The 15,581-nt window shown below is 35.6% G+C and overlaps 1 protein-coding gene across 2 annotated transcripts in view; it reads right to left on the bottom strand.

The window, feature by feature from the left end:
* LOC113494545 (beta-arrestin-1-like) overlaps positions 1 to 15,581 on the bottom strand; it is a 101,649-nt gene that overhangs the window by 13,640 nt on the left and 72,428 nt on the right. For both annotated transcript variants that reach the window (XM_026872935.1, XM_026872934.1), the window contains exons 5-6: positions 11,662 to 11,809; positions 6,254 to 6,407 (exon numbers count right to left, since the gene is read on the bottom strand). In XM_026872935.1, the coding sequence (XP_026728736.1) occupies positions 6,254 to 6,407; positions 11,662 to 11,809 (302 nt within the window). The remainder of the gene's footprint in view (positions 1 to 6,253; positions 6,408 to 11,661; positions 11,810 to 15,581) is intronic.

Here is a 15,581-nt window from a genome sequence, read left to right on the forward strand (position 1 = left end):
TTTGATATTTTCTTATTTGTTTTGAATAGAGAAATAAAAATTATATGAGTTTAGGAATTGAATGGTAGTAGGAACATAAGTGTTTCCTTTTATTTAGTTTTGTACTAATTTTGTCCTGCGACGTCGCTCGTGTAATATCTCTTATAGTTTAAAACACATTATCTCTTGAAATTGATAATAATGACAACTTTCTAGCCGATTTAGGTGTTTTCCCATCCAAAATAATAAGGGTGTGTAAATAAGACACGTCAGACTGTCACTAATAAAAAATCTTTTTCAAATAAAAATTAATAGATCAAAAAAATTAAAAATTTCATGTTTTTATACGCCACTCCATTCAAATTTTATCAAAATCGGTCTAGCCATTTTAATACTTGTAAATTGCATTGTCATCGGTTTTGCAGCTACCTTAAAAATTTCAGCCTGCTAGCTTATCGGGAAGCGCCTCAAAATTGATTTGCAAAAATCAAACCGGAACGACAAACAAACAAGAAAAGTGAGAGTATAAAAACCTTGGGGAAACCGCTGTCAATCACCAAAACATAACCAAACATATCCCCTCAAAACAGTATAACTTGTATGTAACACTAATTATTTCACATAAATCGCGTGTACGAAGCAAGCTATCGTAAACAAAGTAATTTATAACGTGTGTTTGTCTTAATGCCTTATAGCGCAGTGGGAAATGTCATTTCCGTAAAACGCAAACGCAAACTGGGGTACAGTGACAGCGAACGCGAGACGATGTTGAACATTTTTCTTTATTCTAGTATTCTTTTGTTTTTAAAGTAAACGCCTTTACGTTTTAATTCTTTTTCTTTTTAATGTAGTAATACATTCCATGAGGCCCAGAACAGAGAATCGTGGAAGGATTCTGGGGAGATCTTTGCCTAGCAGTGGGACACAATGGGCTAGATAAAATAAAAGAAACAGCAATTAATTATTGATAACTTTTTGCCGCCTATTTTAAGATGACAACAATACGCAATGATTGTCCCTCCGGTTGGTTGTATCAGCAACCTACGTCCTCTTTGTTACTGAAGCACGATATAATATCATCAAGATGTTGTTAATGTTAATTAATGCCACGTACCATAACTTCTTACTAAAATTTTTGAGTCACTGTTATGTCACCAGCAAGATTTGTCAATTACTCTTATTTCTTAGAAAAGACTTTCAAAGTACCTATAGTGAGTATAGTTACATTTTTATATAACTATCCCAGTTTTTCACTTAGTTACATTCTTAAAAAATACGCTTTATATGTATGTCAACCTAATAGCAATACGCTCGCCTTGTTAGTAATCAGACAACAAAGCATGATTATTCTCATAAATAGCTAAGCACGTTTCTATGAGATGTTTATTTTGTTTGGGCCCCGTTGCCTAGCAACGAAGTAACGCCGGCAGCCATAGATTACAACAATAGGTAATTGTGTTGTTACACAATGTTAAACTGACACGTTACATGATGCATGTGGTTGCGTGTTTTTGACACGCGCTTTTTGACGGGACTCGGGATAATAATCTTGTTTATTTCGTGAAAATTGTTGTAATTAATCAGTGTGTTGTTTTTTTAAATGCAAGTTTTTTTTAAAAACAAGATTGACGGTTTAACGGCAGGCAAGATTCAACCGAATAGAAGGTTTTTAGATCTAAATTAATTTATATTTTCTGCTTTTTATTAACCTAACTTCATCAAAAAAACCATTTCAAGTTAAATTAGTAGAAATCGAATTCAGTTAAATTATGTCCCAATCAACAATCGTCAAATTAGCTCATTACATTTCAAATTCATGTTCCAAGGTTTCAAATTCAAGTTCGAAAAAAAAAACCAAATGAGACACTGGAAAAAGCTCTAACTTACATTTGCAATTAACAAATAATAATAATAACACGCGGAAATGGTTCAAGAACGCGATACATGGAGGGAAAGGGTTAACACCATTAATAAAAGCAGGGATGACAATTATATACAGGAAAATGGGACATTATACAAGAATATACGAGAATGTCGCGTGTGTTAATTATAAAGGCGAAATGAAATTGTAACCATGTTATAATGTTATTCTAAAGAATGGCTAAGTGCGAATTGGGTTCATGCACGACAGTTGCCGTACCACTCTCTACAAAAACTTTCGATCAGCAATTCTTGATCGAAGATAAAAAACAGTAAAAAATGAATCAGTCAACAGTGATCGCCTGTGAAATTCGGGCACGCATAAATTCTAATCTTTCGAATCTATGTGCAAATCACGAAGTTATTATCAAAGAAGAATTAAAACGGTTAGAGGCCTACAGGTTAAAACAAAAGTGGCAATTTTAATGGGAGTCGACTTCCGATGTTAATTTTCTCTTTTGTTTTCAGTATTCGTTATTATAAGAAAATACATCAGCTGTGTAAACGTCAACGGTTTAACTAACATGGGGCATGAGCCAGACTGACGGAAATCGGAACTTCGTATTATGTTCCCGTTTTATCATTTAGGTGTGGAACCCTAAGATACTCTGTTTCCACATGCTTTCGTCAGTATAATATTATTTAGGTCACGGCTGCAGACTTGATTTGTTGATAGTACACGTCAAGAATGATTTTTAAACAAAAAGGTTGAAATATTTGGGATAATCTGATCTTGACGTGAGTAGATGTTGGAAGGTTGGCTGTATTTAAGAAAGTCTGCACTTCGCGTAAGTAGCTAGTAGCTATAATACCTGTTTATTTAAGTGATTTTTTTCGGAAAGAACCCTTAGCAAGCAGCCTGAAATAAAAAGGTTAAATACTTTTGGATTACCTTGGACTTAACTACTCTGAGGAAAATTGTGTTGCTTATTTTATCTGAACAGAGAGTACACGAGAAACGTAAAATATCCCAAAAACGTCTTCAAAAAACCTACCTTTAATTACAAAAAGTTTTGTATACAATCAGACTTTTAGGGATAAGAACTCTAAGCGGAAAAAATATAAGTATACATTAATTTATATTACGTACATGAAATTTAGAACACTTCCTAATAAATACCCAATTCCCGTCAATTCACTACCAAGCATAGACAAAAACTTTTCAATTCAGCCAAGCCTCATAAAGTTATAGAGACATGTTCATCCGTTACCCATTGAAGTATGGCAACATTATTTATGCTTCAGTAGACACTCCCCAAAGACTCCGGTTTGAATTTATTACAGGCTATGACAGCCTCTAAAAGGGTTCAAATGCGTCAAGTTGACTGAAAAAATGACTGAAAAAGGTCCTTATTGTGTTCAAAACGTTTTTAGATGATTGATCGTAGCAGGTGTTTTATTGTTCCGAAGATTCTGGGGTATAATTTATAAGATGTCGCTCTGTACTTCTAAGTAATACTTTCTATATAAACCTATTTTTATGTTTCGTGTTCGTGTTTCGGAAGGCACGTTAAATTGTGGGTCCCGGCTGTTATTCCTACATCTTTGACAGTCGTTACAGGTAGTCAGAAGCTTGAAAAAGTCTGACAGCCAGTCTAACCAAGGGGTATCGAGTTGCCCAGGTAACTGGGTTGAGGAGGTCAGATAGGCAGTCGCTCCTTGTAAAACACTGGTACTCAGCTGAAACCGGTTGGACTGGTAGCGGACCCCAACATAGTTGGGAAAAGACGCCGATGATGATAAACCTATTTTTATGAAAGCAAAAGTAAGCGTATATAGCTGTTGCTTGCAACTAGTTTAGTTTAAGTATTCTAAAAAAATAAATAAAGCGGCGCTCCCACAGTCAAACCACTGAACTGGTTTTGTGGGATATTGTATTGTATCACAAACTATGTAATGTTTTAAAATCAATAAATAAAAAAGCATATGGCTCAAATATTACATTTTAGTGTTATAATATCTGTGAGAGAGAATTTGAGAACTTTCATAATAACTTGCATAATAACTAGCTGGCTTAAGGGATAATTTTCTACGAAATATATTACAGCAATTAGTTGACCGCATGGTTAGAGAGAGAGGGATCTGCAATACTTTGCATACGTACTTTGCATGCGTACGTACTAAATCAAAAACAAAAACTTTAGCATATGAAGTATAAATATTTTTACTATGTTGAGAGAAAAGCCATGTCTGATACAGGCAATCAAAGTCTATATTAACCTCATAAAAATGAAAGCAAGGTTCTTGTGATAATATAAATTCATAACAGATAACTGGCCTTTGATAAGTTCCGTATGTGATAGCTTTTTGTAATCTACCGATTTCATAACGACGGCAATAATCGCTTATTATTCGTAAAAAAATCAAGATTCGTACAACCTATAAATTTGATTTTTCTAGAAACTCATAAGTAGGATAATTTAATCAATCATTTGGGCCTATCTCAACCATCTTCATCTCATAGACCTTCCCGAGTTGCACCACAACACCTGGGCCAAAATTCTGCTATTTACAATGGCAGATGAATCATTAGAAATTCGTTGCGACAGTGAGTGTTCCGTGCTGAATTTAAATGTATTGTGTCGGCAAAATGCTTAGGAGGATATAAATAGTGTCAAATTTAATTCAATTTTAAATTCATTCATCGGCCATTATACTGCTGGCTGGAATCCATTTCCATCCAGCTACCGTTCTCCAGTTAGTTCACCGGGATGGGCCTAGAGGGTCTACAATAATAAATGTATGTATAATTATTTGTTTTTTTATGTTCACTTTAAGTGTTGGACCATGCAATTACAATTGTAAATAATAGATCGATGTAAGCCTAACTTTTGAATGCGATTTTTGCGCTTAACCTTTTTATAATGTTACAATCGCGTGATAAACTATCGATACACGTGTTACAATTTATCGATATTAGTTAGAAATATCCGGGTTTTCGCGACTCAATATCGGTAAATGTTTTCTATAAAGTTTTGAATACATTTAATTTGTTAAGATTTTTTCCACTTTAGAATAAAGTAAAAATATAGAAAACACAAATTATTACCGTTCAGTGAATTACTTTTACAAAAATGCCGTTGAACCCTGAAAGGCCACTTTCAAACTTGTCACAGTGATGATCTTAATTTTTTTACTAAATCGATTCACAAAAGATATCTAACTATATTATGCCCACCGTATGTAGTACCTAGATATTATGAGTTTAAATACAATCAGAAGGCACACATTCCCATAATTGGAGTCAGATTTTTTGATAGCTTCGCTAAGATCAGAGACATTGCCTGCCTCATTGACACCTAGTTAATGAAATTTATTGGCCAGACTCGATGTTATCTTTACTCTGCCGATTGTTTTCCCGTCTTATATAATTTAATACTTATCGTTTTAACAACAAAAACATACGACCGACTTCCAATAGAAAACTACTGAGATTTGATGAAATTACAGCTATAAAAAAAGAATAAACAAATCTGTCGAATCCAAATATCCAAAAATACGATCTATTACCGATTCATCCGCAAAACTCATCCGAATTATTTTAGTTCCCGATTCATCCGAAAAAATATTCCCGATTCATCCGAAATCCAAATTATAATTATATAATTACCAATTCATCCGAAAAAATATTCCCTTTTCATCCGGCATGAAAATATCCTTAAATAAGACAAGAAAAAGTATAGATAGCAGAAAAAATATTTTAAAATATATTAACTCATATTTTTAATATACTGTATTAGGTATTACAAATTATATGTATGTATAAATACAAGTACTCACTTTTTTACAATATTTTTTCACTTTTTAACTGACTTCCCAAAAAGGAGGAGGGTCTCAACTGCCGAGTTGTGTTTTTTTGTGTGTTTGTACATCGATAGCGCCCAAACGCGTTGACCGATTGATGTGATTCTTTTTACATTCGACCCGAAATATATTCCGAGTGGGCCCATTTCAAGAATATTTGAAATCGATCCAGTAGTTTCCAGGCGGAGACAATCGGTCGATTTCTCGAACTTGCGAGACGATGTACACTAACTTCTACTGCACGTATCGTGTTGTAACTTTGCATACGAATGTAGATAGAGACTAACCGACTTTTAAAAGAAGAAGAAGTACCTACATACGTAACGAATTCTCGCTTGAAATTTCGTGTTGTACCCTTCTTACAACACTAAAAAGTGAATTGAATATACCTGTCCGACTTCTAAGTACGTATTAGAAGTCGGGAAGGTTTATTATTTTTACCTTTTGGAAGTCGGTTTTTTTTAAATTTATTTTTATAAGATAAACTGTACGAATCTATTCCTACATTATCTAAAATGCCCAAAAAAAAAACATATCAGATTGTACATACCTGAGCATATTATGGTGAGCCAGTGCGGAGAGCGTGTTGTGCGGTGAGTGAGGAGGCAGCACGGGCTGCGGCATGGACCTGCCGGGACCCTGCAGCACGCGGATGCCCATGCGGACTGTGTTACGACGTGACACCTTCTCGTCTGGCCGCTCCGCTGTTAGACGAACAAAGATAGTTATTTTAGGAAGAATTGTTTGTGTAAATCTGTAGTTTTTATCATAATAGTAGGTGATATAGTGGTGGCCATAATCACTCAATGTTGCAAGATTAATTTATGTAACTAGCTGTCCCAGCAAACGTTGTTTTGCCACGCAATTGAGTTTAATTGAACAAAACAAAAATAGATGTTGTCCGATTCTCAGGTTTACTAAAATTTCATAAGAATCGGTCTGGCCGTTTTGGAGGTATTCAGGTAACGCAACTGGCTCAACTTATTATTAATTAATAATTTCAATGTTCGTTCTAAATAAGAATATTATTTAAGTGAATTGACGTCCATTCAAAATTCAAAAAGGTAGTATGTAGGTACCTTTAAAATATATAACGTAAAACAAATTTAACAAATATAATATTGCTTCGTCGAACATGAATAATTAATAACATACTGTATATTTAAAATTATTTCGTATTCTGAATTGCTCGCTTTTATTTTGAGATCCATAACAATTTACGATTTCCTATCGTTATACATGATATTTCCAATATTCGAACAAGTTGCTTCGTTATGGGAAATTGAGCGATTTTTGGGCATAAAATCCATCGGTAGGTTTTTTATTACAGCCAGTAGGTACAATTTAAAAAATGATTTAAAGCAACTTCGGGATTTACTGGTATTGTTTTTTCTGCTATTCAAATGTTATGTTCATCTGCTGCAGTGTTCATTTATAAATGTACGATTTCATGCATGAAATTATTTTTGACTCGATAGATAAAACATAATAGAAGGTCATAATAGAGGCTGGAGTAAAAGGGGAAGACTCTGATTGAAATGCCTTAGACCAATTAGTGCTTTAGCTTCAGACTGAAGGCAAAGGCATATAGGTTAAGATGTCTTTCTTTCAAAAAAAGATTCCCGCACTAAAAAATTTAATCTTTGTGTATATAAAGACTAGAATAAAGACACGCAACAATGTTTAAGATCAAGGTCAAGAATTGACAGACTCAAGGAAATTGTAAAATCTGCACCGGCAAGTGTCCAGCCGCAGATAACCTAAATTTAATTTACACATAATAAATTTTGGTTACCAACAGTGCAATTTCACACACGTACTTTTTGTGTTCTAGAGTTTTTAAATCAATCAAAATACATTTATTCAAGTAAGGCTGCAGAGCAGGAAATTTTGAACTTCAAAGGTCATGCTATATTGGCAGCATCCGGTATCGCCCACCCTTCATCGCTTTCTCAAAACATAGTTGACAGCAGAATAATAAGGTCCCCTCTAAAGAAACCTCGAAACAATCTTTAGGGCACGGTATCTGTTCTCGTCCAGACAAATGATTCAATGCCATTTATAACCGAACTCAGTTAAAAGTTACCCAGAAGTGTCATGATCTTTGTCATTTTTGAGTGGGATGCAAAAACAAACAGACATTTTAAAAGGCCTGGACCAATAAAAGGTTGACTTACTAAAGGGTTGTTCGGGAATACGACTGTTTTTCGGGCTTTCGTGAGTATTTGAATAGTGTTCTTAACCTTCTTTGTGTGACATGTATGGGCTACTATTTTGAAATGAAACGACTTTTACGGATTTTATCGCGGTTTAATTTTTGGTTTTAGTTCCCGACGTTTCGACACCTTTGCAGGTATCATGGTCACGGGCAGACTGAGATGGTGTTCGTCTTGACAGAAGATGTTGCTCGTTCTACCTTCATATTTTTAATTAATTATTTATGGTCCGACCTACGCAGTATGAGCTCACTGTGTCGTGATGTCTTGCAGCGCTGCTCTTGGGTTTAGCCTTGAGTTTTTGTATTATTGGGTCCCAAGTAGGTGATATCTTCCAGCCATCTTCTCTATTGAAATTAGGGTGTTTTTTAATCTCAATAGCCTCGCGAAACATCCTTGGTAGGAATTTGGATTCTTTAGCGAGGATCTGTGGTTGATCAAATCTAATATAATGGCTGGAGCCTTCAGCATGTTCGGCGACTGCAGACTTCGTTGAGCGGCGGTGTTTGACGTCAGCTATGTGTTCTTTTACGCGGGTCCCTATGCTTCGTTTAGTTTGACCGATATAAGAGAGGCCGCAGTCACAATCTAGTTTGTATACTCCTGCATCTTGTAGAGGTATGTGACACTTGACAGATGGTAAGGACTGGCTAATCTTCTTGGGCGGCTTGAAGTATGTTTTAATTGAAGCTCGCTTCAGGATGTAACCAATCTTGTCAGTGACTCCTCGGACGTATGGTAGTACAGCAGGCAGACGATCAACTGTGGCTGGCTTCACTCGGTTTCTGTGACGGGGCCGTGGAACTTGGAGCTTGTTGTCTCGCAGTACTTGCTTGACGTGTTGAAGCTCAGCGGCAAGGTGTCTGTCATCACAGAGTCCGTGTGCTCTCTGAAACAAAGATTTTCCCACGGTAGCTAACTGTTTAGGGTGGTGGTGAGATTCACCGTTTAAGTACCTATCTGTATGGGTCTTTTTGCGATACACGGTGTGACTTATGGTCTGATCAGGATTCCGTTTAACTAATATGTCTAGGAAGGCAAGAGATTTGTTATCCTCCAACTCCATAGTGAATTGAATTTTGTTGTTTATGGAGTTGAGATGTTTTAAAAATGCATTTACTTGGTTAGATGGTAAAATTGTGAAAGTGTCATCTACGTACCGTTTATAAAACCTGGGAGTGAAAGGAGCTGTTTTTAAGGCTGTCTCCTCAAAGTCTTCCATGAATATATCGGCGACTACAGGGGATACAGGCGAGCCCATCGCTACACCATCTACTTGTACATAGAAATGATTGTTCCACAGCAGGTAGCCAGATGTGAGGCAGTGTTCTAGGAGTTCTGCATATGCTAGAGGTAAGTTGTTCTCTGCTAGCTTCTTGGAGACAATTTCAATGCAATCCTTAACCGGTAGGCATGTAAATAAGGACTGTACATCGAAACTAACCATTACTTCATTGTCAGGTTAGTTTAGCCTTAAAAACAGCTCCTTTCACTCCCAGGTTTTATAAACGGTACGTAGATGACACTTTCACAATTTTACCATCTAACCAAGTAAATGCATTTTTAAAACATCTCAACTCCATAAACAACAAAATTCAATTCACTATGGAGTTGGAGGATAACAAATCTCTTGCCTTCCTAGACATATTAGTTAAACGGAATCCTGATCAGACCATAAGTCACACCGTGTATCGCAAAAAGACCCATACAGATAGGTACTTAAACGGTGAATCTCACCACCACCCTAAACAGTTAGCTACCGTGGGAAAATCTTTGTTTCAGAGAGCACACGGACTCTGTGATGACAGACACCTTGCCGCTGAGCTTCAACACGTCAAGCAAGTACTGCGAGACAACAAGCTCCAAGTTCCACGGCCCCGTCACAGAAACCGAGTGAAGCCAGCCACAGTTGATCGTCTGCCTGCTGTACTACCATACGTCCGAGGAGTCACTGACAAGATTGGTTACATCCTGAAGCGAGCTTCAATTAAAACATACTTCAAGCCGCCCAAGAAGATTAGCCAGTCCTTACCATCTGTCAAGTGTCACATACCTCTACAAGATGCAGGAGTATACAAACTAGATTGTGACTGCGGCCTCTCTTATATCGGTCAAACTAAACGAAGCATAGGGACCCGCGTAAAAGAACACATAGCTGACGTCAAACACCGCCGCTCAACGAAGTCTGCAGTCGCCGAACATGCTGAAGGCTCCAGCCATTATATTAGATTTGATCAACCACAGATCCTCGCTAAAGAATCCAAATTCCTACCAAGGATGTTTCGCGAGGCTATTGAGATTAAAAAACACCCTAATTTCAATAGAGAAGATGGCTGGAAGATATCACCTACTTGGGACCCAATAATACAAAAACTCAAGGCTAAACCCAAGAGCAGCGCTGCAAGACATCACGACACAGTGAGCTCATACTGCGTAGGTCGGACCATAAATAATTAATTAAAAATATGAAGGTAGAACGAGCAACATCTTCTGTCAAGACGAACACCATCTCAGTCTGCCCGTGACCATGATACCTGCAAAGGTGTCGAAACGTCGGGAACTAAAACCAAAAATTAAACCGCGATAAAATCCGTAAAAGTCGTTTCATTTCAATGTCTAACATTCGCGTAAACCTAAGAAACCACTATGGGCTACTATTTTCTTTACAAAGTGAAAAAACAAATAGTATTTCCCACTTCTAAATAACAACTTTACGTCATAGCAACAATAAAGTCTAAGATTATAATAAACTCAATGAACAGTTTACGTAAACACGTAGTAATAATGTTTATCTTCAAACCAAGACTCCGTGAATATTATCTAACCAAACTTATACAAGTCTAAAATCAAACCTATTCAGTGTGTCTCAAAGTCTAAATTGTCTTAATTTGTTACAAAGCAGTGCCGAAGTTGTTCAATTGTTTCTTGTTAACAAAGTTTGTCCTGTTATCTCCAAACGTCTGCATTTGTCAGAAAGCAGGGACATTGAAGTTTATGTAGCTGTTAACATTTTCAAGTATCGTTAATGTTGAGAGCCTTTTACCACGTGTTGAAATAAGACTGGAAAATTTGTGGAAGCAAGACAGCGCATAAAACGGCGTAGAACGCTGTCTCGCTTTCACAATTGCGACTGATGTATATATAGGATGCTGTAGTATATTCCCAGGGCGCTATAAACTTGAGAATACTCGAATTTAATATTAAAGATACATTTTTATGACGGCGCGACTTCTGTGTATTTATATAACTTTGTTTTATGAAGTTTCTTGTTTCGCCTTTTGTCACACACAAGTGGTTGTCACAGCCCGTTGGGTACCTAACTGTGGATTTTATGAGGTCTTCAAGTCGCGGAGACGTAACGTAGTATACACGTACGTATATTTTATGGAAGTCATATGTTGAAGATGTAAAAGCATGAAAAACAATTCTAATTTCTTGAGAAGTTTTTATTAAAAGCTAGCTTCTTGACTATCCTGCTCAAAGTTATTGTTTAAGACATCTTTGAGTAGGTAACAAATGTATCATCATCGGCCTAGCCTTTTCCCAACTATGTTGGGGTCGGCTTCCGTAATTTCCTCACTCCGTAATAAGTTTATCTAAAAGTGAAATTTAAATTCTCTTCTGTTATCATCAAAGAAATGCTTTTGTTCATATTATCTTGTAATTTTTGTGTTACGGGACTCATGTAGGTTTAAAGGAAGAAACATTACTGTCTATCTCAGACTAGCTTTAATGAACTTACCAATATAAGCTCTGACGTCATAAGAGGTTCCTATGGGTGCCCCGTGGTACTGTTTCGCTGGCACTAGTTGCACGCTAGGTGGCGCTAGCGGCGTCAGTTCCAGGTGGAAGGGGTAGGCGTTGGCACCCAGGCGTTTGATGAGGGCGTCCTGTATAACAAGTGAGAAAATATTAAAAATGTATTGCAGTTAATTGAACGACAATGCTAGATATAAAAACCAGTGCCACTGGAAGAAAATATTTATTTCATATCTTTCATATCTTTTTACGTCTAACATAAACAATATTATAAAAAATATATTATGGCATAGCTATATCCATATTATTACCTAACTTAAATAAAAAATGTAGGCCAGCGATGGACCTATACTCAGTTATATATAAAAAAAAACAAAGCTCTCCAAAAAATATTAAGGAATTTCCCCAAAAAACATCAAAAATATAGCACATATTGGTCTCATAAGACAATGAAAAATCAACCAGTAAAACAATAAGCTATAAAAACAGTATCATATTGTAATCCGATCACGATCTCAATTTATGTCCACAAATGAAAGGTTAATTTAATGAAATAAATCATTGATAACAATTATGATAGGACTCTTCGATAATATGTGTCGACATTGTAATTATTAATAATATTTCCTCATTCCGGAAAATGTTTTCACCTTTCGTGTTAAGATTTGTTACGCTTTGTCTGGGTGGAGATGAATATGGTTGTTTTTTTTATAATATATTTGGTACTAGCTGTTGCCAGCGGGCCCGCCCTTTATAAATCGAAAATGATCCCATTGGAAATCTAGGTTTATAAACTATCTATGTATGTACCAAGTTTCGTAAATCCGTACTGTGGTTTCTGCGTTAACGAGTAACAAACATACATACATCCATACATACAAACTTTCGTCTTTATAAAATGAGTTGAATAGTGTACAGATTTAGTACTTTAGTTTATTACTTTCGGGATCTAGAACTTTTCGAGCAATGGGCCAACAATCAATAAAAAAAGGTCTTTATAATTATCCTGCTTATTGCACGACGAATCGAAAAGATTTACAATTTGAAATTTTAGCTATGATAAATGAAACTCAGTTTATAATAATTAAGATTTACAAAACAAAATCGTTAGAAAATTGGTGCTACTATTACCACTTTTGATAACAACTTCAAGGGTACGCCGAACGAAGATAATAAAGCGAAATTATCAAACAATATCTTTATAATTGGAGGATCTTTTATTTCATCCCCAAAAATTATAACGTGAACTGAATTAATATGTAAATTACTACGCTTTGTACTTAATAAATATCATTTCTAGATCATTTTAATAGAAAATCATGTTCGTTTGAATGTAAAACAATATTATATTTACTATTAAACGATGCAAAACGTATTTATCTGGCTCCGGTCCCGACGCATCAGCTCATGGTTATGGACTCCGGTTGGCCCGAAATTAGTCGGGCAACCCCGATAAATACTCGTGAGTGACCCGTTGCAATATCAACTAATGAACAATTCTCACGAAAGTTAGACGCTATCTAATATATAAAATTCTTGTGTCAAGGTGTACGTGATTGAACTTCACCGAAACGGCTTGACCAATCCTCATGAAATTATGTGTGCATATTGGGTCTGAGAATCGGACAAAGACTGCTTTTTTTTTCAAACCCTTTTTTCATATAGCATAACAAGGTTTGCTGAGTCAGCAAGTAAACATATATTTATTATATAATAAAATACTCAATAAATAAAATACCTGAACGTATTTTGCTTGTTTTATCTACTTCACTAAAAATCTTATACTTCGACGCAATTTTGCACGACGTAGGCGTCTGAGCCGTTGTATAAAGCTGAGATTAGCTTTTTATAGCTCGTACCCTCAAGATTAAACTGTATGGATTTTACAGTATTTCGGTCTAGGTATCCTTTCGTACTTTTTTGTATACCTGGAAACCTAGCTGATAGTTTGTTTTCTGTACTTATTGCACCCAATTATTTACGATTTTTAAAGTATTTTTACTGCCCAGATAAGCCATGGTGCCATGGTACCAGCATTTCTGTGATAAACGACAGCTTGTTTTGAGTCTAGGTCTTAATGTGAATGAGACTTGAAAGCTTGTAAAAGCCACCGTTATACAAGGATTACACCAAACCGTATTCTTATAAGGAAAATACATTTATCAGCTATTCAAACAAATTAAAGATAATTTTTCTTCTTCAAGCCAACATTTTTCCAAATCTACTTCATTAAGCCTATTTAATTTAGCAAACGAATACAAAACACTTTGCCCACTACAATATTACCTCAAGCATTGGTTCCAGCTTCTACCTCAAAATGTAACGTAACTTTACAAGAAAGAGAGCTAAAGTTAAAACTAGAAATACTACTAGAAGTCGGAACTTCAGATTCCAAAACGAGTGACGTTCCTATGAATACTCGGCTCTCCATTCGATGGGATAGTCAAAGCCACTGAACATTTACCTGTGACATTTCGTTGCTTTTGTTTTAAAGTCGGACCTCGTCGAACATGGCCCGCACTCATTTTATCTTCACACAGCAACGAATACTCACTGAGTATCAGCCAGAATAGCTGAACATTTGAAGTTGAAGAGTTAAGAGTTTTCATACTAAATTTGCACCAATATTTTACTATTTACTGGGTGATTTTTTGGAAATTCTTTACTGCGTTACAAAAGAAAGCCTTATGTAAAAAAAATCTTGAAGGTGATTTTATATAAATAATTTCTTAATGCTCTACAATATACTCTGAATCAGTGTCCTCTATAGTTCAGGATTGTATATATCAGACAGTCAGTTTCTTTTGTACACCTGTTTCACGCAGCTTTCACGTAATTAATTTGTCTCTAGTTTGATTTGCATTAATTTATGTTTTAAATTGATGATGCGAGTAAGTTTTTTGCCAGTACTAGAAAGTTAATCTCTACAAAGTGTTAGTTTGTCATAGAGGAAGGTTAACTAATAAATGATATATACTGATATTCAGTGTAACGGCCTGAATATCTGAACATGCGACACCTGTTACTCTCTCAGGCTCTTTCCGAAGATAATTGTACCGTTTGAATGACCTTACCAGTTGGACCGGGAGCGTGTTCAATAGTTATTACTAAATGAGAGACGTTTTGTGGATAATAGCATCGTATTCAGGTTGTGGATAACACCCAAATATTTTTATCTGTTTTACATTTTTTAGGTGACTTTTACAGTTTATAGGTGAACATTGAAGGGAGATTTTTTGTAGACTGCATATTTTGATGGATTAATTCGTAGTTCATCTAGGTATTGATGTTTGTACCTTGATTTCCAAAGGATTAAACTACTTAAATTGGTTCCTTACATCGCTGTAAGTGATTCAATGGTTTGCTTCTATAAGAAGTTATTTTACTATGTCTAAGCTTGTTTAATTTTGTCTTTTGAGAAAAAATACTGAAGTTAGACAACAAATAGCAATTTTTATAAAAGAAATGAATTTCTTAATCTTTTCATCAACTCTTTTGATGAAAAACTGAAATCAGAGATAAACGTTCAAACCAATCTAAGCGAGAACAATTTTCCAGTCCGAAAAAAAGACCTATTTTTACACCAAAAGTAATACGATTAGCGAAATTGGATGCCATGAACCTTAAATACAAAACTAAAGAGAGAAAATCTTGAAATATCTCAGTAACTGGACTCTTTTGAGCAGAAAAAGGCTTTATTCGACGAAACTACAAAATGTGTTGCCTGATCAAGCGTACCTTGTCAAAGAAATGTCTTAGTTTCCTCTAGAAATCATGATTGAGTTAAATAAATGTCGGTACCAAAAATAGCGACATCTATTTATAGAGCCTTTCTCTACTGTAAGGCTGAATTCACACCTGCTTCTCTAGAGAAGCGATATTTCTACACTTTATAACGCTTTA

The sequence above is a fragment of the Trichoplusia ni genome, chromosome 5 (genome assembly GCF_003590095.1).
Source record: "Trichoplusia ni isolate ovarian cell line Hi5 chromosome 5, tn1, whole genome shotgun sequence".
In the NCBI taxonomy this organism is placed as follows: Eukaryota; Metazoa; Arthropoda; class Insecta; order Lepidoptera; family Noctuidae; genus Trichoplusia; species Trichoplusia ni.